General features: G+C 39.2%; 2 protein-coding genes across 4 annotated transcripts in view; one reads left to right on the top strand and one right to left on the bottom strand.

The window, feature by feature from the left end:
- The window catches only part of METTL14 (methyltransferase like 14), a 34,065-nt gene extending 27,191 nt beyond the window's left edge, over positions 1–6,874 (top strand). Inside the window, exon 11 of the mRNA XM_003129231.6 lies at positions 5,376–6,874. Coding sequence (XP_003129279.3) covers positions 5,376–5,680 — 305 coding nt within the window. The 3' untranslated portion in view covers positions 5,681–6,874. The remainder of the gene's footprint in view (positions 1–5,375) is intronic.
- SEC24D (SEC24 homolog D, COPII coat complex component) overlaps positions 21,013–24,648 on the bottom strand; it is a 444,678-nt gene continuing 441,042 nt past the window's right edge. For all 3 annotated transcript variants that reach the window (XM_021100700.1, XM_003482451.4, XM_021100701.1), the window contains one exon: positions 21,013–21,854. In XM_021100700.1, coding sequence (XP_020956359.1) covers positions 21,714–21,854 — 141 coding nt within the window. In that variant the 3' untranslated portion in view covers positions 21,013–21,713. The remainder of the gene's footprint in view (positions 21,855–24,648) is intronic.

Below are 24,648 nucleotides of genomic sequence, written 5' to 3'. Positions count from 1 at the left end.
AGTATGTTGATTTTTAAAGGGTGGCAATGCTATGGTTTAAACTTCATAGTTTCCTTAATCTTTTTGGCAAGTTTTGCTCAACGTTCAATTCTTGCATAAGTTATTATATATAAAGCTATAGAATGAGCTTTGAGTTGTTTAGACTTCCACTGTGCATAATGAACACCTTGTTTAGAAGTTTTGTGGATGATTTTATTCTCTTATCAAAGTAAAATATTTTGGCAGCAGAGCTTGTGACAAGCAAATGTTTTCTTTTCACTGGCTTAAAAGAAAGTAACATCAATAACAGTCAGAAATTGGTTGTATTTCTTGATACTAAAAATGAAATATAAGAAAAGGAATATAAAAATACAATACCTTTTAAAATTGCACCCCCCAAAATTAAACCCCTAAGAATAAACCTGACCAAGGAGGTGAAAGACTTATATGCTGAGACCTGTAAAACACTCATCAAGGAAATTAAAGAGGAGTCAAAGAAATGGAAAGGTATGGGCTCCTGGGTTGGAAGAATTAATATTGTTAAAATGGCCATACTAGGAGTCCCATTGTGGCTCAGCAGGAACGAATCCAACTAGGAACCGTGATGTTTCAGGTTCAATCCCTGGCCTCGCTCAGTGGGTCAGGGATCTGGTGTTGCTGTGAGCTGTGGTGTAGGTCGCAGACATGGCTCAGATCCTGTGTGGCTGTGGCCAGCAGCTGTAGCTCTGATTAGACCCCTAACTTGGGAACCTCCACATGCCACAGGTGTGGCTCTAAAAAGAAAAAAAAAAAGCCATACTACCCAAAGCAATCTACAGATTTAATGTGATCCCTGTCAAATTACCCATGTCATTTCTCACAGAACTAGAACAAACAATCCAAATATTTATATGGACCATAACAGACCCAGGATTGCCAAAGCAATCCTGAGGAACAAAAACCAGGCAGGAGGCATCACTCTCCCAGACTTCAGACAGTACTACAAAACTACAGTCATTAAGCCAGTATGGTACTGGCACCAAAACAGACATTCAGACCAATGGAACATAATGGGGAACCCAGAAATAAACCCAGACACCTATGGTCAATTAACAAAGGAGGCAAGAATATAAAATGGGGAAAAGACATTCTCTTCAGCTAGTAGTGCTGGCAAAACTGGACAGTTGCATGTAAATGAATGAAACTAGAACACACCCTGACACCATGACAAAAATAAACTCAAGATGGCATAAAGACTTAAACATAAAACGAGACACCATAAAACTCCGAGAAGAGGACATTGGCAAAACATTCTCTGACATCAGCCATACAAATGTTTCCTTAGGTCAGTCATCCAAGGCAACAGAAATAAAAAATATAAATAAGTAAACCAATGGGACCAAATCAAACTTACAAGCTTTTGCACAACAGAGGAAACCATAAAACAAAAACAAACAAAAAAAAACCCGAAAAGACAACCTCAGAATGGGAGAAAATAGTTGCAAACAATGCAACCGACAAGAGCTTAATCTCCAAGATATACAAGCAACTTACACAACTCAACAGCAAAAAAAAAAACAACTCAATTGAAAAATGGGCGAAAGACCTGAATAGACATTTCTCTGAAGACATATGGATGGCCACAGGCACATGAAAAAATGCTCAACATCACTAATTATTAGAGAAATGCAACTCAAAACTACAATGAGGTATCACCTCACATTGGTCAGAATGGCCATCATTAATAAGTCTACAAATAGCAAATGCTGGTGAGGGTGTGGAGTAAAGGGAACCCTCCTACACTGTTGGTAGGAATGTAAATTGGTGCAGCCACTATGGAAAACAGTATGGAGGTACCTCAGAAAACTAAATGTAGAACTACATTATGATCCAGCAGTCCCACTTCTGGGCATATATCCAGGCAAAACTTTCATTCAGAAAGATACATGCAGCCCTGTGTTATCTACAGAACAGAAACAAACTCATGGACATAGAGAACAGATTTGTGGTTGCTAAGGGGCGGGGGAGGAATGGGATGGACTGGGAGTTTGGGGTTAGTAGATGCAAACTCTTATATTTGGAGTGGATAAGCAATGAGATCCTGCTATATAGCACAGGGAACTATGTCTAGTCACTTATGATGGAACATGATGGAGGACGAAGAAAAAGAATATATATAACGTGTATATATATGAACTATATACTGTATATCAACTATAATGGAAAAAATAAAAATCATATAAAAAAATAAATGGGGAGTTTCCATTGTGGTGCAGCGGAAATGAATCCGACTAGTATCCACAAGGGTGCAGGTTCGATTCCTGGCCTTACTCAGTGGGTTGGGGATCTGGCATTGCCATGAGCTGTGGTATAGGTCAAAGACACAGCTCAGATGCCAAGTTGCTGTGGCTGTGGCATAGGCCGCTGCAGCTCGATTCAGACCCTAGCCTGGGAACTTCCATATGCCTCAGGTGTGGCCCTAAAAAGCAATCAATCAATCAATAAAGGAAGTAGAAAACTTTAAAGAAAAAGCAAAACCATTTGAAGAGTAAAAGCAAACATCAAACAGATGGTAATGTTTTAATAATTGAAAAGTCATTGTAACAACATTAAAGAAAGTTTTGAAGAGGAAAAAAAATTCAGTCTATTTCCAAGAATTAGTTTCATTTGTTATTACATAATACTTTCCAGTCGTCCTGTATATACAGATATTTAGATAACTATAGTCATCATGTAATTTTCTCAGTATTATGTCAAGTGTTTTTCTACATTTTAAATAATTATGATCATTTATTGGCTTTGTAGCATTATTTTATTTATTTTTATTTTTGTAGTGCTACAGGTGCAGCATATGGAAGTTCCCAGGCTAGGGGTCGAACTGGAGCTATAGCTGCCAGCAGCAACATGGGATCCAAATTGCAGCCTACACCACAGCTCAAGGCAATGCCAGATCCTTAATGCACTGAGTGGGGCCAGGGATCAGACCCACATCCTTGTGGATATTAGTTGGTTTCTTTTCTGCTGAGCCTCAATGGGAACTCCATATAGTATTATTTTAATTAAAGTTTTTTGTTTTTAAAAACCTGAGTGGAAGAACCTAAGAAGTAGAATAGATATTTTTAAGTATAGTTATATGTATAAGCATAAACAGCAACTAAAACAGACATTTAGCTCGATGCCAGTTTATTATTTATAATATAGTGGGGGTTTTCTCCCGCCATTTAGCTGTGGCCACTTTACCCACTTTGGATTATAGGATATCCTTCTATCTATAGCTATGCCAGTGTACCTCAGAGGTACAGATTTTATTTTTTGTTTTGTAAACTACCATCTTTATCCTTGTCCATTCTTGCAAAAAAAAATAGTATTAGCTATAGTAAGACAAAATTAGGAAGGAATATCTGCTTGGGGAAATTATAGGTAGTTAGAGGTTAATCAAGTAAATAGTAGTAGGAGCAATTGAGAGAAGTCTGCTCAAGAGGCCTTAATTTATTTGGGTTGAATCCTCAAATACTTCTTCCTTGAGAAGGTGCTCTAGGATGTATCACATATACTGTAGGAATACTATTTACCATTGCTTTAAAAGGTTTAAAAACTGCTATACTGTCAAATACTCTGAAGCCAGGCTAATTTAAACTTACTTGGTTCTTGCTAATACTCTTAAAAATTGTGGTAACATGTTGCAGTGAAGCATTCATGGGTTGGAGGCTAGGTCCTTTGTAGGTTTCTTTGTAAAGATTTGCATGTCTTACTTATGTAAGGGACAGTATAGCATGAAAGAGACAGCATTAACTATTTTTATTACATCTTCCAATTTTCTCCTTTTTTACTCCTTATGTGCTGTATTCCGCAATACCACGTATGTGCCAAAAAGCAAACCAGAAGGGAACAAGTAAAAGTGTCATAGTTTCAGTTGTCAGTGAGACAACACAGGTGTGTGGGGTGCTCTTTCATCTGATTGGGTGCTTCTCTGCTTAGCAGGGTATCTACTAGATGAGACATAAGACGCACAGTATGATTTACTTGTTACTTCTTTTCTTCAAACATAAATCTTATTATTCTGTGCACTGTTAGATACTGATGATTTTTTTAGATGATGAGCAAAATTTTGTACAAAAATTGCTAGTACATTCTAGAATGTGGTCCTAGTAAAATATTTTGCTTTTTATATATAATGGACCTAATGTTCTAAGAAATATCCTTGACAGTGACATGGTAGAAATATTGTGAACATGCACATCTTTCAGATGAAGAACCTAATTCTTAGACATTAGTCAACCTGCCGTACTGAGCAAGAATCACCACACCCAGAGAACCCTGAAGCATGATGTCTCTATCAGGCATTTATAGCTAATTTGTAGTTCCCCCCATGCCAGATACAATTCAGTTGAACAGAAATCATCCTTATTATAAGCAAAGTTGTCTAGCAGTTTAGTTGACATAAATACCTTTTAACCCATAGAAATACAATTACGATGAAAATTCTGGGAGAGATGATTTTTGTCTCATGGAAGATGTATATTTGAAGTGGATGTTGAAGGATGGAATTTTCAAGAGTTTAACAGGATAGAAAAATAACAGACACAGAGGTGAAGAGTATGGAAACAGTTACTGTGGTGGTTCATTGCTTTTACTCAAATGAAGGTGTCATGAAAAGCATTAATGAGCTATATGATTGGAAAGCTAGTTCAAGCCTCATTGTAAAAGACTTTAGATTCCATATTTATAAATTTGGGCTTTGTGAGAAGCAGAGAAGTGACATAGTTTAAGCTTTGCTTTAAAAGGCATTCCACTTTTGAGGAGATGTTGAGAGAGCATTACAGTATATATGTATGTCTGTTACATGTGTAGGGGACTAGCCTAGTGGAAAAATAAAGACAGATTTAAGGATGGCATAGAAATGACAAGATGGGAATGAATAGGAGCAACATGGTAGTGGTTGAATTTCTAAGAACTATCAGCTGGGTTAATGTTGTGATTGGAAAGAGTAGACGCAGAAGTTAGTTCCAGGATGATAATCAGAAAACTATGGTACCATTTCCACAAGTAGGAAGGTGATATAAAATTTATTAAATTTTCATTAAGCCCAAACTTAATATGGTGTATGATGTATTTTTTTCCTAAGTACTATTCTCACAGAGTGTGAAATACGGATGGCAATAAGGAGGAAGGTTATATTACAAAAGTTACAGTCTAGAAGGAGAAACAAGATATGTGTATGTGTGTGTGTGTATATATATATATATATGAAATCTTTTATGACCATGAGTAAATGCCATGTGTTCTATAGAAAAAGACCGATATTGGGTGAATGATAGGGACATCTTTAAGACTGCACTAGAAATTTGAAATATCTCATAAAGGAGCAATAACAGAGAAGTGAAAAAAAAATCTTTTTTTTTCTCTTCCATTTGCAGGCTGGCTGACAGTTGGACCAACTCTTACAAATAGCAACTATAATGCAGAAACATATGCATCCTACTTCAGTGCCCCAAATTCCTACTTAACTGGATGTACAGAAGAAATTGAGAGACTACGACCAAAATCACCTCCTCCCAAATCTAAATCTGATCGGGGAGGTGGAGCTCCCAGAGGAGGAGGAAGAGGTGGAACTTCTGCTGGCCGTGGGCGGGAAAGAAATCGATCTAACTTCAGAGGAGAAAGAGGTGGTTTCAGAGGAGGCCGTGGAGGAGCACACAGAGGTGGCTTTCCACCTCGATAGTTTTCTAGGATAATGATCCTATTTATGCCCCGTACCTTCTTTATTATAGTTTGTATTTCATGTAGGAGACACTGTTTAGAACTCTTTTCCAGCTTGCACATTGCCTTAGTTTCTCAAAGCTGCAGGAATATCCTAGCTAATCTCCTTTGCATTTGTCACTGTCTAGTTTTGTCCAGGATAAACGAGTCATCCTGTCCTGTCTTTTGTCATGTTCCCATAACCGAACAGAATGCAACAACACAGATACCTTCACTTTCAGAGGCTGAGTTTATTCTGATAGATTTCAGCTAATTACCGAAGCTTTTGCTTTTCAGAAATGCAGTGAGCGGTGAAAAAGACCCAATCTGGAGGATCATACGAGTGCTGACAGTAGTTAATAATGGGCATCCTGCCACTGCTATCACAGCAAATGGGAAGCTATTTGGGAGCCTTGATGGAAGGAGCTGGGACAGATGGTAAACTTCTGTTAGGGTTTTAAAATATTCTTGATGAAACAATAAAAAGAGGCTTCTTTTTTCTTTCTTTATAAAAAAATTTAAATAAATTCATATTATTTGACTACAGAAGAAATTGAGAGATTTGGGATAAAATCACCTCCTCCAGTCTGATCAAGGAGGTGAAGCTCCCAGGGGTGGGCAGGGAAGAGGTAGGAGCTAAAGGGCAGACTTTAAAAAGCAAAAAAAATGCTCCTTATAAACTCAGATGACTGTAGATGACTCTTGGTCATACTTCCTAAGAAGCAAATGAAGACAAATATCCAAGTGTTAACCTTTGGTCTGGAGTTGAGCTTGGATTGACTTTGAAAGCATTTTCATATTCCTTAGCAAAATAAAAGAATTGGGAGCAACAGAGACACCTGGTTATCAGGTACTTGGTTTGAACATTTTGGAGAATAAAGTACTCGGTAATGGGGAAATGACATACATCTTTAAACTTGTTATGAAGAAAGCATGTAAAAGCAATTATGGAAAACCCTCCACTTAGGAAGACAGCTTGGAAATGGAACTGCAATTGCCTTTTAAGGGACTGGTTTTGCAGATAAGTTAGTTTTGTAAGATTTTAGGCTGTCATTTCACTTTCTGTACTGTAACCCCTGTTTTAAATGAATTTGCTGTATGAAATAATACCATTATTGATAAATGTATTTTTATTTTGTGTATGTTTTTTTCTAATGAAACTTTAAAACCTTTGAAATTTGGGAGTCTCTTTTCTGTTGGAATTGTTACAAATGAAAAAGGTATCTTTGAGTAGCCATTCTGTGTTTTTCACTGGCTCATAAAATGAAGTTATGTTATATCTACCAAAGACTTAGTTTGAACATAAGGACTAAATTATAGAAATAGGGTTGAGATCCTTAAAAGCCTGATGAATTTTAACTTGCTTAAGTTGTTAGTGTTTTCTAGTACAACCAGCCTTCGACTCACCCCTTTCTTGATATAAATATGGTATAGAACTGTTGGTTAGAGTTTTTACTGAAATGATGGTATATTTTCAGCTGTAGTAATTAAAAGTTATCTAGAGATAGAACTGTATTTGTCAGAGTTGACCTGGGAATGAAGACAGAGATGTTCCAGTTGCCCAGTGTGGGTTCTTAGAAATACTAGGTAGGGAGTGACTGTCCCATAAATGGGATTCTCTGGTCTGGTCCATGCCCTGGGCCTAGCTAAGCGACCACAGCATTTCTTGTGCTTACCTGGCCTGGTCTTCTGAGATTTGTCTCATAGTGTCATCTTACAGAGAATTAGGAATGGCTTTCTTGTAGATTGAAAGTTAAAGGGAGCCACAGTCCACCGTGTTTAGAATAGAGAAAACAAAAGAATTGGCAGTAGAAAAAATACAAGGCCTAGAATTTCCCTTTGATGATGTAATGGGCATTTTTATAACAGGATGGGGTTTTTTTTGCTACCCTTACTTTCAGTAAAGGTTGGGGTATCAGTTTTCACAATAGAATATTCATTGAGGAAAGGTTTCCAGTGAAAAGCCATTACTCTGACCTCTTCTAACTTTTGATTATCTATATATTTACATGTCCCATATTTTCACAAAATTATCTAGGGATCACCAGAAATAAATTTTCAGTTGGTTTACTTACTGATTCCTTATTGGTGATAGAAGCTAATAACTGTATTACCCCAGTACTTTTTCAGTTTAAAAATTTTAAGATCAGTGTACCTAGTATCATATATAATTATAGTTCTAGGTACTCTAGGCCATATGTTGATGTTTATTTTCAGTGGCAGCAGTTCTTCCTGTTTCCTAGCTCCTTTCAGAGGATGGAGATTGGGAGGCCCAAAGTACTACTGTTCTTTTTGTCTTTTCTTCACTGTGTAGAAAAAAGGGGAGGAGGTTGATGTGAACTGGAGTAGATTTTGTGGTGGGACTACCATACCCAGTTACTCCTGAACCAGATTAGACCGAGTTGTGCAGAGGTGTGAGAGGTGTCAAGCTGGGAAGCGGGGGAATCAAGCGTGGAGTCTGGCCCTGTTGCATATCCAGAGTTGGACTGGATCAGGACTGCGCCAGCAGGTGCTTTGGTAAGTAGAAGAACCACTTATGAGTCCTTAGGTCATAAATGTGGAAACTTAAACTACAGGTCTCTCTTCTTTGAAAAGCAAGAAAATATTATTCCATAGTTTCTTTTTAAATTTATGGGGTGATAATGATAGAACGCCTGGGCGTTAGTGTGCTATCAACAGCATATCTTTTAAAATACTTCCTACTCATCTTAATTGCTAAATTACAACATTCTGATTAGTTACAGCAGCTTATTTTATATTTATTTATTTAACTTTTTAGGGCTGTACCTGCAACACATGGAAGTTCCCAGGCTAGGGGTCCAGTTGGAGCTGCAACTGCCAGCCTCTGCCACAGCCACAGCAATGCAAGATCCGAGCCACATCTTTGACCTACACAACAGCTCACGGCAATGCCGGATCCTTAACCCACTGAGCAAGGCTAGGGATCAAACCCATATCCTCATGGACACTAGTCAGGTTCTTAACCTGCTGAGCCGCAACAGAATTCCTACAGCATCTTATTTTAAAACCCCTCCCGTTTTCACCCTGGGTTTAAGAATATAAGATTTTGCCTTTGAGGTAAAGTTCCAGATTTTAATGATTTAATATAATTTTTATTGATCTTGAAAAAATGGCCCAATGATGTTCATTCTAAATAGTCTTTGATCTAAAATTGTCTCATAATTTTGTGAGCTGTTTAAAAACATAAGCTTTCGCTTATAAAGAAGGCCTTTCTTAGAATAATTCCTGCAATATTGGGGTCCGTGTAGAACTTTTAGCATTATCCTTTCTTCTATTGATGTTTGGTGACAGGGCTCCAATGATGCAGCTTGGGTCTCAAGTATACGCCGTCAATTTTGAAGCTATAAATCTAGGACTTCCTGGAAGGCTAGAACATTTATCTAGCAAATTGAACACATTGAAAAGTCCATTTCTGGAAAAGCCATGTTGCTTCTGTTCTCAAGGTTCCCAGTCATTTACTCAGATACAAACATTACTACCTACAATCCACAGAGAAAATAATACCTCATTTAATCTAGATGTTCTTTGGCAGTAAACCCTTTTTCTAGATTTGGACAAGTGTTAAAATGATCGGTTTGAGTATGTATTATAGTTCTCATCTCTGTAACTGGAGGTGCTAAGAAATAGTGAAATCAGATAAGGTAGGTTTTTCCAAAAATACTTACAAAAATTGAAATAGTGATGTAAAATGCTTATAGGAACTAAGCATTTAATGTAAATCAGCAAAGCAAGCCATGAGTTTGTTTTATAGTGTAGTATTACTTTGTTTTGTTTTGTCTTTAGTGCCATATCCATGGCATATGGAGGTTCCCAGGCTAGGGTTGAATTCGGAGCTATAGCTGCCAGCCTACTCCACAGCCACAGCAATGCAGAATCTGAGCTGCGCCTGCAATCTACACCACAGCTCACAGCAATGCCAGATCCTTAGCCCACTGAGTAAGGCCAGGGATGGAACCTACATCCTCGTGAATGCTAGTCGGGTTCATTAACTACTGAGCCACAACGGGAAGTCCATAACAGTTTTTAAGATACATTTTAATTGCATATTAAATGTGGAAATACTTACTTTCACTCATTTACTTTCTTCCATTTATCTTGTCTGTGCTCTTTTCCCACATTGATGGGTTTTCTCAGCTCCTCCCTAAGAAAAGTGGAGCAGTACAGAACACCTTAATAGCCACTGACTTGATGTTAGGGCTGTGGAGATTGGAGAGAGGTGGGGACAGATCTCATGCCCTGGGTAAGGTGGACATTACTGCTAATCTCCAGCTAATTGTCACCACAGAGGGAAGGCGGTAAGTCTAAAATTTTGTGTAAGATCTCTAAATGGTGGCAGTTGAAATAGTGTGTGTGTTTTGTTTACATTTTTCTTTCAAGGAACTAAAGTTTTTTAAAATGAATTTGGCTGGCTAAATACTGGATGCATTTTTAAAATTCTGGCTTCTGAATACTTTGTGACCAAATTTACTTAAAGAAGAAGGAAAAAAACTTACTTGATTGGGGCAGGAAACCATCACCTTTGAAAACATGTTAAAGTTGGGTACAGTGATGTGATTGTGAGCCATTCGTCTGTCTAGTGAAGAAATGTAGAGGCATAGGCCTATGTTTCACGTAACACACATTTTATAGAATCCCACACCTGCATAAGTTTTTAGTTTAAAATTACAGGTAATATTGTAAAAGAATAACTATGTCATTATTATTCTGCCTTTTTTGCATGTTTTTGGCTGGTTGGTTTGTTTTCTTTGTCATTTTAAAGCAGAGGACAAAAAGTCAAAAACACAATTTTGTTTAGAGATAGCCAGTTTAGCCGTGTATGCTGGTTAAATTACCAAGGTAATTGCTTAAATGTCTTTGGAATTTGCTGTAATTTTATAGGCTTAAGCTTTTTAAGACAGCTTCTGGGTAGGCGCATAATTTCATGTTAGGCGAAGACGAGGTTTTTATTGTAATAATGTTGACCGTGATTCAGAAAAGGTACACACATAGAGGGATTATTTGGCCTTGCCCAAAAAGCAAGGCTTATATGCATCATAAATAGGAGTTCAGGATTTTAGCTTACTTTTCTACTGTTCTGTCTTATTAAAATAAAAATTTTAAGGCATGATTAAGAATATTGTATTAAGTTCCTGTCATGGCTTAGTAGTAATGAACCCAGCTAGTATCCATGAAAATGCAGGTTCCATCCCTGGCCCCACTCAGTGGGTTAAGGATCCCACATTGCTGTGGCTGTGGCATAGGCTGGCAGCTGCAGCTCTGAATCAACCCCTAGCCTAAGAGGTTCCATATGCTATGGGTGTGGCCCTAAAAAGACCAAAAAAAAAAAAAAAAAAAAAAAAGGAATATTTATAAAAATAATTCCAGAGCAAAATTTAAGAATATATAAAGATAAATGTAGGCTTGTCAGCCAACTGACTCCCTGAATTTTAAATCCTACCACCTCCTTGAAAGGATGGTGACATGATATTAGATCAGAATGACATCAGAACCTCTTTGGAGGACATCCCCAGTTCTGACTGTTTTCTCAGGTGAAGGATTGCCATTCCATTTGCTATCAATCTTTGCCTAGTCATTTAGTTCTGAGCTTCTAACCCTTCTGCTCATGCTATTAGGAATTAGTCTTTGTCATTGACTTTATAAAGGCAAGGTATGCTTTCTCAGTTTCTAACATGTGGCACATGGTAAATACTCAATAAATAGTCCTTTACTCTTTGCTTTAGTAATAATTGGAAGTAATTCCCAGAGGATTTTTAATATCCTTCTGTTTGCACTTCTTTTTCCTGCTGTTACTTTCTTGCTGTACAAGAGGACTGTGTTTTTCTAGTAAGGATTTTTTTTCTTGAAAATAAGAGAAAATCATCTTTGAGGTTGAGGAAATGAAATAATTTCTACTGGCTTACTGCTTATCTATCGACTTAGAGAATCAGTTTCCTCAGTTCCTACTTTAAAGGCATCTGACTCTTTCCATATGTGTTTTATATCCTTGTGCCAAATACAGCCTATTAAAGTAAGGCCAATTATTTAACCACTTTGGCATCACCTTGTTCACAATTGATTAAGTGAAAAGTTAGACGGCATTCCTCCTATTTCTAATGGTGGACCTGAGGGGGAGTTGATTGCCTGAGGCTAGGACAGGTCACAGTGGTGGAGAGCAGGGACAGGGCGGCTCCCGGAAATCTTGGCAAACTGCTGCGGTGGATGACATTGAGTCAGGGAGAGACGACCTCCCTGGGAAACAGCTGAGTGCTGCACCTAGGAAGGTGTTGGTCCCTAGATTGCACATTCCTTTCCCCCAAGCTCCATGTGGAAGCGCAAGAGCCCTAGACTTCAGGAGACTTGGACAGTAGTCATCAGTATGGACCAAAGTGAGGAAAGCTTCCCTGCTAGTCATGTGAAATAGATTCAGATTCAGTTAGGTTGATTTTTAAAATATGACTCTCTCTTTGTATACCAGAGTTTACAGTTGCGAATTCATATCAGTATGCCAAATCTGATTCCCCCTAATTTGTAAATGTAACAGCCATTTTGCCAAATAGGCATATTAAGTCCCTAAAACATTGATTGGGTAACACTAATCTAAACCTCATGGGGTGTCTTAAAATTGCATTTTTCAAACATTAATATCTTTTTAAAGAAACAATTCTTCATGGACTCAAGGGATATACCTCAGTTTGAAAAATGCTAACTTAAAGTCTTATTCTGGGGGGGTTCCCATCATGGCTCAGCAGAAATGACCCTGACTAGGACCCATGAGGACATGGGTTTGATCCTTGACCTCACTCAGTGGGTTAAGGATCTGGCATTGCTGTGAGCTGTGGTGTAGGTCAGTGGCTACAGCTCCAATTCAGCCCTTGGCCTGGGAACCTCCATATGCCATGGGTGCGGCCCTAAAAAGACAAAAAAAAAAAAAAAAAGTCTTATTCTGTAAAATGTCTTAAATTTGAAAATTCTTATCGTAAAAGAGCTTTGTGTTTATAACTGGTAACGATTTTTTTTTAATGTCATGAAAATAAAAAGCGCACCCTAAAAATCCTTGCACAACTCATACCCTTGAGACTGTATCTACTGTCACTCTTGTAATGATAGTTTTCCTTAACTGGACGCTATAGTCATTTCACTTCTCCAGATTAAATTTGTTCTTTATGTGACTTAAAGCTGGGTTTTCATGTATTAAGTTTGGATGACAATGGCTCTGGAAATTATATTTGTGAGGACGTACTTTGGGAATTGGGAGTCTGTCCTGGACAAGGGACATGAACTATCTGAAAACTGCCATCAAGTGGAAGAGGTATTCACCTATGGCCTCAAAAGATACTGAGTTTCATAAAAGGGAGAAGTTTCAGGAAAACAGTCTGCTAAATATAATTTTCTAACAAGTGGAACTGTTCATAAGTGCCTGCTTGGGAAGGAGGAAAGTTCTCACCACTACTTCTCCAGCAGAGGCCAGGAAATATCCATTTAGAGATGATGACTAGGGGATTTCGAGTGCCTCTTTCAACTAAGTTTTTTTTTTTTCCTTTTTGTCCAATGTTCAGAATTACATTATTCAGTATTGCATCATATGTCATAATTTAGCAGTTATAATTTACATAGTTAATTCTTCGTAAAGAATTATCTTCTCTGGAAGAATATTGACTAACCTTTCTGGAGGATTTCAGACACTTTAGTGTATAATGCCTCCTAGTGGAGCTGAAGTTCAATTTTAGATTATCTTTGAACATTATCTAAATTTTGATCCTTACTCTTCAGTATGTTATTAATAGAGAAACATGTTTCCATGTGACAACATTTTTAAAAAGACTAATATACTATTCCTAATTATTCTCAATCCAGTGTTATTAAGTTAGATTTCTAGGAAGTGAAGATAGTACCATTTTAGTAACATCCTTAAAAATGTGCCTTCTTCAATGAGTGACCCTTATTTTTTCATAATGCTTCAACATTCCAAATATGAATTCTTGCCTTTGATTTATATATTACTGAAGTTTTGGTTTAATACTTAAAGCAGCTTAGGCTACATGTTTCTCATATTGAAGAGTTTATTTTAATCTCTGAAACTATCTTTTTTTTTTTTCTTTTGGGCTGTGCCTGTGGCATGTGTAAGTTCCCAGGCCAGGGATCAAACCTGTGCCACAGAAGCTACCCAAGCTGCTGCAGTGACTACACCAGGCCCTTAACCTGCTCTGCCGCAAGGGAACTCCTTGGAAACTATCTTTTTTTTTGCCTTTTTAGGGCCACACTCAGGCATATGGAGGTTCCCAGGCTAGGGGTGGAATCAGAGCTGTAGCTGCTGACCTATGCCACAGCCACAGCAATGCCAGATCCAAGCCCGAGTCTGCCACCTACACCATAGCTCAAGGCAACGCCAGATCCTTAACCGACTGAGCGAGGTCAGGGATCGAACCTGTGTTCTCATGGATACAAGTCAGACTCGTTTCCACTGAGCCATGACGGGAGCTTCCAGAAACCATCTTTTATTTAGACACTTTTATAAGCATTTAAAGATGCTTGGTTTTGAGGCTATCACTTAAGATACTTACGGTATATAGGAGTTTGGCTAGGCCTAGCTTTCTTGATCGTTAGCAAGTTTAATTCAAAAACCTAATAAAGCAATAACAGCAATGAACTGTGATGATTGGGTGGCACTGTGTGCCAGGCACTGTCCTAAGCCTTTTATCCTTACTAATGTAACTGCAGTAACTGAGTAGGAAGCCGAGGCACAGAAAGGTGGTAGAGCTAGTACAGATATCCGTGTAGTTGGTTCCAAAGCCCATGCTCTTAGCCGTTATTCTCTCTTGCCTCTCAAGGTTTGGGGGATGGGAACACTAAGAACACCAAGGGACAGCACTCACACCATTTTTGGCAAGTGGTCATTCAGGATTCACTGGAGCACTTCCATTATATATTGGGTTCTTCTGCCATTGAAATCTAATCTCTTTTTGTGCAATATTGCCTTCTGTTTTCCCAGAGTCTTGCTCTTTTAAGGGTTTTTGTTGTTTGTTTTCAATCTTCAACAGCATTTAAATGTCACATCCCTGCCTGTCTTAAACAACAAAATCCCCCCTTCTCTCTGTGATCTCCCTCATCCCTGTCTTGAGTTGCATCCATTCTGCCTTCTATTCCTCAGCCTGTTCCAATCCAGCATTCAAGCTCATTGACCCAATAAAATTGCTCTCACCAAGTTTCCCATGAACTTTTTACTTATTCCAACATACGTTTTAGTCTTTAACTTGCCTTTGAGAAGCCCATGACTTGGCTACCCCCTTGGCTTTGTGACATTCTCTTGCCAGGTTTTCCTTCTGTCTTCTCTGGCCCTTCTCCCCAGTCTCTCCAGGTTTCTATTTTACTATCTGTCCAGGATTTGCTGTGCTGTCATTGTAGGATTGCCCTATGTTTTCTTCATCCATTTTTGTGGCTTCCTTTTTTTCTCTGTATATAAATGGCTTGCAATTTCCGGCCCAGAGCTCTCTCCTAAACCTCAGACCCTTATTTGTAGGTGCTATAGTTTATTCTCACTTGCATAGCGTACAAGGTACTTCAACTTGTAAAATGTTAGCTACTAACCCCTTAGACGCAGAGAGACACATACACACAGTCTGCTTCAACTCCTGTGTTTCCTTTCTTTGGGAATGATTCCACTATCTACCCAGCTGCCCAAAGCAGAAATCATTTGCGGACACTTCCTTCTTCCTTACTAACTCCAGTTCCTCCCTGTCCCCCTCTGTCAAATACCGTTATTGTAGTTCAGGCCACCATACATAACCTCGAATGGAGTGCTCTGAGAGCCACCTGAGTGGTCTCTCTGCTTCTAGTTCTGCCACTTAACAACCCCAAAGTGATCTTCCTAGAGAGGGGTCTTGTCACTCTTGCTGAAGTCACGTTGAATGCCTGCAGTTTGCCTCTAAGCTTAAGTCCAAACTCCTCCTCGACCAGGACTCAATCTACCCACCCCTCCAGTTTTATCTTTGGCCACTTTGTTACTCCACCCAAAGTTCCAGTCGCCTTTAAAGTCCTTTAAGATAGTAAAAGGGTAATAAATGCTCTCTCTTTCACTCTCACTCTGGGCCTTCATGCATAGTTTTCCCTCTTCTGGAGTATTAACCAATACTCCCAATTACCTGGCTAATGTCTACTAAAATGTTTAGGTACCAGCTTCAATATAACCACTGTGAAATCTTTACTGTCTACACCCTGTCCCATAGCTAGACTGGATTAGATATCAGGAAAACATACACACATATAATATATATAGCATGTCATGGCATTTATGAAACTTCCCTGTAATGGTAGAAATGGCAGGTATTTGGTTTGTGCTGCTTACTGTTGTCTGTCTCCACAGTAGGGAACGTAGTGCCTGGTACATAGCAGGTGTGAAATAAATATTTGTTAAGTGAGAACATTCTACCTCTTAGAACAGATGTTCTTTAAGCACCTAATTACTTAGAAGTTTCTTTCAATTGAGCAGCCCCTTGTCACTTCTGTTTATTGGTTCTACTTCTGTACCCTTGGAAACACACAGAACTATCATTAGACTTTTTTTTTTAAAGGTTATACCTCACGTATAGTTAATATGAAATATTGGCTATGTTCCCCGTGTTGTACAGTGTACCCTTGTAGTTTATTTATTTTACGTATAGTAGTAGTTACATACAATTTCATGGCCTGTCTTGACCCGCTCCTTTCTTTTTCCCATTGGTAGCCACTAGTTTGTTCTCTGTATCTGTGAGCCTGTTTCTTTTTTTGTTATATTCACTAGCTTATTTTATTTTTCATATTCCACATATAAGTAACATACAGTATTTGTCTTTCTGTCTGACTTATTTCACTAAGTGTAATACCCTCCAAATCCATTCATGTTGTTGCATGTTGCATGTTGTCCATTCATGTTGTATTTTTTTTTTATTGCTGAGTAGTAGTCCATTGTATATATAGTCCACATCTTTATCCATTCATCTGTTGTTGGACATTTAGGTTGCTTCCTTATTTTGGCTATTGTACATAATGTAAATTGGGGTGCATATATTTTTGAATTGGTGTTTTTGTTTTTATTTTTTCAGATATATGGAACTACCCAGGTAGTTCTATTTTCAGTTTTTTGAAGAACCTGAAAAAAAACCACTATTTCCACAGCAGTATATGAAGGTTTTATCCACAGCAGTGTACAAGCATTCTCTTTTTTCCACATCCTCGCCAACATTTGTTGTTTGTGTTCCTTTCATTGCTAGCCATTCTGACAGGTGTGGTCTTGATTTACATTGCTCTGATGATTAATGATGCTGAGCATCTTTTCATGTACCTGTTGGCCATATGTATGTCTTTGGGAAAATGTCTACTCAGGTCTTCTACCAATTTTTTTATTGAGTTACTGTGTTTTTGTTTTTTTTAGGGCTGCACCTGCAGCATATGGAAGTTCCCAGGTTAGGAGTTGAATTGGAGCTGCAGCTGCCAGCCAACACCACAGCCACAGCAACGCAGGATCCTTAACTTACTGAATGAGGCTAGGGAGTGAACCTGAATCCTCACAGATACTAGTCAGGTTCATTACCACAAAGCCACAATGAGAAAAAAAGTTTTTTCACTGTCCTTTTTTTTTTGTTTTTTTTAAGTTTCATTGAAGTATGGTTAATTGCCAAGGCTGTGATAATTTCTCCTGTACAGCAAAGTAACCCAGTCATATACATACACATATTCATTCTCTCTGATCTTTTCCCACATAAATTATCACAGAATATTGGGTAGGGTTCTCTGTGCTATTCAGCAGGTTCCCTTTGGCCAGTTGTTCCATATACCTCAGCATATGCCAGTCCTAAACCCCCAGTCCATCCCTCCCACCCCTGCTAACTTGTCCCCTTTGGTAACTGTAAGTTTTTCAAAGTCTGTGAGTCAGTTTCTATTCTGCAAATAAGTTCATTTCTATTTTTTTTTTTTTTTTAGATTCCACATATAGGTGTTATCATATGATGTTTGTCTTTCATTGTCTAACTTCACTTAGTATGGTAGTTTCTAGGTCCATTCATGTTGCTGTAAATGGCATTATTTCATTCTTTTTTATGGCTGAGTAATAGTCCATTGTATATACATAACACATCTTCATTATCCATTCCTCTGCTGATGGACATTTAGGTTGCTTCCATGTCTTGACTATTTATTGGGAGTTTTTTTGTTGTTACATGGGCTGTTCATATGTTTTCTACATTAACCCCTTATCGATCATATCATTTGCCAATATTTTCTCCTGTTGAGTAGGCCGTCTTTTCATTTTGTCCTTGGTTTCCTTTCTGTGCAAAAGCTTTTAAGATTAATTACGTCCCATTTGTTTATTTTTGCTTTCATTTACTTTGCTTTAGGAGACAGATACAAAAAATTACTGTTAGAATTTATCTTGAACGATGTTTTCTTCTAGCAGATTTATGGTTTCTGGTCTTACATTTAGGTTTTTAATCCATTTTGAGTTTATTTTTCTATATGATGTTAGAGAATGTTCTAATTCCATTCTTTTACATGTAGCTTTCCAGTTTTCCCAGCACCACTTGCTGAAGAGACTTTTTTGCTCCATTATGTATTCTTGCCTCTTTGTCCTAGATTAATTGACCATAAGTGTGTGGGTTTATTTCTGGGCTTTCTATTCTGTTCCTATAGTGTATTTTTCATTTCAGTTACTGTATTCTTCATCTCTGGTTCTTTATATTTTCTAATTCTTTGTTAAAAACTTCTAACTTTTCACTCAATGCATCCATTCTTTTCTCAAATTTTTTTATCTTTACAGTCACTACCTTGAACTCTTTCTTGGTTAGATTACCAATCTCTTACTTAACTTAGTTCTCCTTCTGGGGTTTTATCCTGTTCCTTCATTTGGAGCATGTTCCTCTGTCACTTCATTTTGCCTAAGTTGCTGTTTTTATTTTTATCTATCTGGTAGGTTGTTTACACTTCCCATCCCTGGAGAAGTGGCCTTTTGTAGAAGATGTCCTGTGTATCCCAGCAGCACACTCCCTTCTTACCATGCAAGCTGTATGCTCCAGCAGTTTTCTCCATGTAAGGGCAATGTGGGTCCTTTTGTGTTGGGCTGACTTACGTGGGCTGGTAGGCTTGGTTGGCCCCTGGTCCAGTTGCTTGCCAGACCATGCTTTGTGCCGAGGTTCCCAGCCTCTGGTTGACAGGTTGGCCCCTGGTCCAGTTGCTTGCCAGACCATGCTTTGTGCCGAGGTTCCCAGCCTCTGGTTGACAGCCTCTGGTTGACTGGATCCTGGAGTCTGGTTATGTGGCCCAGGGTCCCAGAGCTGGTGGTTAGGGCTGGTTCCTGAAACAGTTGGGTATGGGATCTGGGGTGTTCTGAAGCTTGTGTTGGCCTGCTAGTGGGGCAGGACCAGGGCTCAGCAGGTTCCAGAGCAGGGTCTGGCCTGCGAGAGGGTGGGCCAGGTATGCAGGCTGTGGGGCTGCAGTTTTCTTTTGGCTGGTGTCTGCCCCCTGGTGGGTAGAGCTGGGTCCTGAGATCTCTGGCTGGAGAGCCCTGGGGTTCTCAGGTCTGTTGCCTGTGCTCTGTTGTGTGGAGCTGGGTTCTGGGCACTGGGCCCTCTGGTAGGCAAGGCTGTGCTCAGGGGGTCTTAAAACTGCCTGTCTCCTCTGAGCAGAGTTGTGTTCCCAAGCAGTTAATTGCTTGGTATGAGGCATCCCAGTGTGGCTGCCTACAGACTGTGGGGTGGAGGCAGGGCTGGGTCCTGAGGCTACTAAAGGGAGGATTACATAATGGAGCTTGACAGCACCAGTGTCGACCTGGTAGAACAAGCTCCACTGGCTGACATCAGTGTCTTTGACTGCAGGGTGCACTGCAGATGCCTCCTTCCTCTGTGGCAGGCTCTTCAGGGTTATCAGGTAAGTCTGACCCAGGCTCCTATCAAATTACTGCTTTCGCCCCGGGTCCTGGAGCCTGTGAGATTTTGTGTGCACTCTTAAGAGTTTCTAGCTCCCCCAGCCCTGCTGCCCTTCAAAGCCAAATGCTCTGGGGGCTCATCTTCAGGTGCAGGAACCCAGGGCTGGGGAGCACAGTGTCGGGTTCAGATCTCTTCTTTGAGAGAAACTCTGCAGTTGTAATTATTCTGCATTTGTGGGTTGCCCAGCCATGGGTACGATGAGACTTGACTGTATTGTGACTCCACCCCTCCCACCCATCTTGTGGTTCCTTCTGTCTTTATAGATCGCTTATGGTAGGTTGTGGTCTTTTTCATTGATGGCTGTTCTCTGAATTGTGATTTTGTTGTGCCTGTGGTAGGAGTGAGCTAAGGGTTTTTCTCCCTTCCATCTGGGCTGAACTGATTCATTAGACTATCTTCAAGTGAATTAAGGAATGCGTTCTGGGCTTCTCTTTCACGGAGAGGGTGGTGCCTAGAACTGAACATTCACTTAGGCGTGGCCTCACCCCAGAGCGGAGTGGGACCATCATGGTGGTCACTTGACAGGCTGTCCTTGTTTGGGAAAAAAAAAAAAAAAAAAAGGTAGCTTGAGATTCTATATGCTTTCATCCCACTATAGGTTCATATTGACAAACCCCTTAAGTTCTTTTTTAAATGCCTATTATTTCCAAGAAGCAGTTTCATCTACTTTTGGGGGGTTTTTTTTGGACACAAGTTCAGGATCTTATATTTCTTCTCGTCAAACCTCATCTAAATTGATCTGAAACATCATGCCAGTCGGCTGATTCTGTGAAGATCTTAATTCTGTTAGTATATGTGTTGTTATTCTCAATTTCAAGATATCTGAAAATCTGAAAGCATACCTTTATTAGCCTTGTAATCACAGACAAAGTACTTAGCCACTTCAAGCCTGTTTCTTCTTCTGTGAATGAGTTTGATAAGGGTAGGGTTACTGTGAGGAATAAATGTGGAAATGGTCACAGAACACCTAGTACAGTTCTTGGGATATTATATGTATTCACTGCACTTTAACCCTTATTATTTGTTCATGTCTTTGATATCAAAGTTGAACAGGGGAGAGAACAGATACCTGTATGACACCAATCAAAAGCACTCTCCTAGGTTTATGTATAATCATTAATAATGGTCCTGTTTTTATTTATTTTATTTTGCTCAAAAGGACATCCTGGAGAATTTTTAAATTGCCTTTCTTGTGTATACTGATTGATTCTGATATTGCTTAGATTTATTTACCTAATTCTCCCCAACTCAGAAAACTTTTTAGTGCTCCATCTAAACAACCTTTTCCAAGACTTTTTAGGTATTACCCTTACTTCTTTTTAAACTCTTAAAATACCCAAAAAAATGAATTCTACCTGCTGAGTAAGAGCATATGAAGTGATTTATTGATACTGGTTAAGATCCACTATATACAGGTAGAAACTGTCAAAATGATACAGGGAACCATTAAGAATATTGATAAAGACACTTTTACAGACAAGAGAACAACTGGAAAATAGTTTTAACATACACGACATATAATTATGAAAAAAAAAAAAAACACAAATTGTTCTACCAAATAGATTCCAAGGTTATTTAAAAGTTTGCTATGCAAACCTTAAGTTGAAAAATGTGTTCAATGGGGTTACATGGATTTAAAAAAAAAAAAAAAAGTATAATGTAAAATTAAGGGTTTTTTTTTTTTCCTTCACTGCAAATGGGAGAGGAACCAAGACAACTTTTTACCCCAGATCTATACATTTTGAAAAATAATTTATATGTCTAGCGCAAAGAAAACTGAGAATGTTTACAGTTCTGTAAACTATACCTTCATGAAATGCAAACTGCATCCATTTTAACAGTTAAAAATTGTGCAATGAGAAATAGACTATTCCCTTTAAGATACAACTGTACCTTCACTGGCTTTATACCTGAGCACCAAAGCTGAAGTTCTAAATGCCATCTTGGAAAGCTATCCTGAAAATGAGCAAGAAATCAAAAACTAGTCTGTTATCATTTGGAGAATTAGGCACCAAGAAGGAGATCATCTCCTTAGAAATGCAGTATCAATAATAGAGAGTTCAGTTAATTAAGCAGCTGACAGATCTCCTTGTGGACACAACAAAGGAAATCCACATAAGATGATCCTCCATAAAGTCCTTTGTCTTCGACCAGGAACTGTCGGAAAACCATTTCTGGCTGTTCTTTCTGCTTTACTATTGTGAGCTAGGAAAAAAACAAGGTAGCCAGTTATAGACATTCTCTGTATGTGGTTCAAGTTAGTATGCTTTAATTTCACCAAAATTACATAATGTCCACTGTGTGTGTGGCTTTGGAAAATGATGAGAAAGTACCCGTTATCCAGAGTAGAGAGAGGCACTGTTTCCAAAATCACAAAAACCAAGACATACAATTAATTATAAGTGCCAACAAGGAAACATAAGCCAAGTGCTGTGGGAAAGGCTTCACAATGGTAGCAACCATCATGAACCTTAAAGGACGGAGTAGGAGTTCCTTAAGGATGTGGGGTGGGGTCAGAGAGCATTCCACAGGGGGAACCACGTGCTGTGTGGCAAAGACAGAGTCGTGGCCGGCATGTTGATTGGCACACACTACTAAGTCAGTGGGAGGTTAGGGGAAAATTACCACAATATTGAGTTTGGGTTTTTGTAGAACATGTGATGCAGTGAAGGTGCCTAAGAACAACTGGTTATAATACATAGAAGGCATTAGAGAGATGAGGGACACTAGATAGGGGCAGCTGGAAGCATCTAGGTAGGAGACATCAGGATCTGAATTATGGCAGTGCACGTGCAAAGGAAGTAGATTTGAGAGACACGAGAAAGGTGGACCTCACAAGGGTGCTCATCATCCCTTCTCTAGGGCTGTGCTATCCAACACTAGCCACCAGCCATGTGTGATTACTGAACTCTTGAAACATGGCTAGTCCCCATTGGCATATACTGTCGATATAAAGCACACAATGGATTTTTAAGACCTAGTTTGAAAAGAAAATGCAAAGTTCTCAAACTACTAAAATTAATAAAATTCTTAAAATATTCAAAATAGTTATACTGATTACATGTAGAAATGATATTTTGGATATAGTCTATTTTCGAAACAGATTTTTTACATCTTAAATGTGGCCACTACAAAGTCTGGAATTACACCTGCAGGTTGCATTAGTGGACAGCAGGTGCTCTAGAAGGAGAGATGCATGAGGAAGAAGCTGAGAAGGAGGCAGTCTCGTCATGAATACCCTGAGCCCTTCTACTGATTCCCTTACTCGCTCCTGTTTCAGGAAGTCAGAGTAGATGACCAGATCAGAATTTGATATTTATTGAGCCGGGAGTGCGGTTACTGGAGCCACAAGTGCAAAACAAAGTCTCCACCTGCCTTCTGTATGATTAAGAAAAGCCACGGCATCGTCTCACTTTCTTTCACGTGGTGAAACCACCCAAAGGATCTATGGTTACCAGCTTCACTAGCTATAGTGGGGAAAGTGTATTCATACTGACTGGGAGGGGAGGGTCCAGCCCTCCCTACTGTTGCTTTATGTGCTTTTTTATCTAGTAGAATAATTTTGTCAACACAGCTTGCTCTTTTTTATGTTATTCTGGCCTGGGCCCTAGGCTGATAAGCTTTGAACCACTCCTGTATTACTACTAATAAGACCTGCTGCTGCTGCCATTACAAGTTGGCTAATTCCACGTGGATGTGGACCTGTATGATGTCTTGGCTGTCAGATGTCAGTGCCAGGTCCTGGGAGCTGATGCTGGAACAGCTGTGTGGATGGGCATCTTCCATTCTGACATGGGGAAACAAAACTCACTCCTTTGTGGAAACTTCTCCAAAGGAGTTTAAGATGTGCATCCTGGTGGAGCCTAAAGTCAAGGCAGTTTCCTTTTGACTTGTGTTTTCTCCACCTTTCCCCTCATGCCAGCAGGACCCTGCTGTTGTCCATTACAAGCAACAGAAATGTGGGTCTGGCCTCAGTGACACAACTCAGCTGAGACTGGACAGAATAAATCATTGTGGAGGGAAGGATTTGAGGCCCTATTTCCTTAGAATTTAATTTCTCTGTGTAAACTAATGCAAGTTTATATTGCCCATCTGTAGGGTATGTTCTCTTGCTGCCATTCATTTAGGTTTTGGGATTTTTTGTTTTGTTTTTGTTTTTTGCTTTTCATGTGGTGCTCACTGTAAAACTTCTGATGAATCTATCTGACTGTTATCTGAAGTGGGAAGCAGAACAGGGAATGAATTTCAACTTTGGGAGGAACTCAGCATTAAGGTCAAGTAGTTAATATTCTGCTTCACCATTCGAGTCTCTATGGACAAAGTTGGTCCACTGAGCACTTGTTCCAGGATGGTAACAGGTCTCAAGGGATTGTATTTATGGAAGTGGTGGGCATGCCATCTTGACATGCTGGTGGTCTTTCCTCAAGGGGTACACCACACAAACCAGAGGAGAAAATGGGGGGGTGGACTAGGAATCCATATTTTATTCTCTTCCTTAACATGTCTATAGGAAGGGACATAGCCTTGCAGAGTGGAGGAAGAACAGTAAAACAATCTTCACTGGTCTCCCCCAGCTTCCTGTGCACCCATCTCCATGGAAGGACTGGCTAATTCAAGTTGTCTAAATGGGATATTCTCCAGGCCACATTACCAGTGGTCTTACAGAATTCCTGCACTTCAAAGGCCATTTTCATCTCTCATTGCCTGTTTCAGAGGGAGCAGATAAATGACAGCAGTGATGAGGATGGCCCAGAAAGAGTGTGTTGAATGAAAAGAGAAGAGCCATAGATACAATTTAGGAAAGCAGCAGCTCTTTTTCAGGGGCAGATGAATGAAGAGACGCCAAGGGAAAAAAGTAAGAAAGGAGGAGGATCAGGAAAGAGTAACATGTTTTAAAGCTGACAGAAAAGAAAAAATGAGGCAAGAAGTAGTATTCAATCTTGTAAATTCTGTAAAAGAATTGAGAACAAACTGTCTTTAGCAGTCTGGCAGTTTACAG

Source organism: Sus scrofa, chromosome 8 (assembly GCF_000003025.6).
Source record: "Sus scrofa isolate TJ Tabasco breed Duroc chromosome 8, Sscrofa11.1, whole genome shotgun sequence".
Classification (NCBI taxonomy): domain Eukaryota; kingdom Metazoa; phylum Chordata; class Mammalia; order Artiodactyla; family Suidae; genus Sus; species Sus scrofa.
The sequence above is the reverse complement of the archived record's forward strand: the minus strand, read 5'-3'. Positions and strand labels throughout refer to the sequence as shown.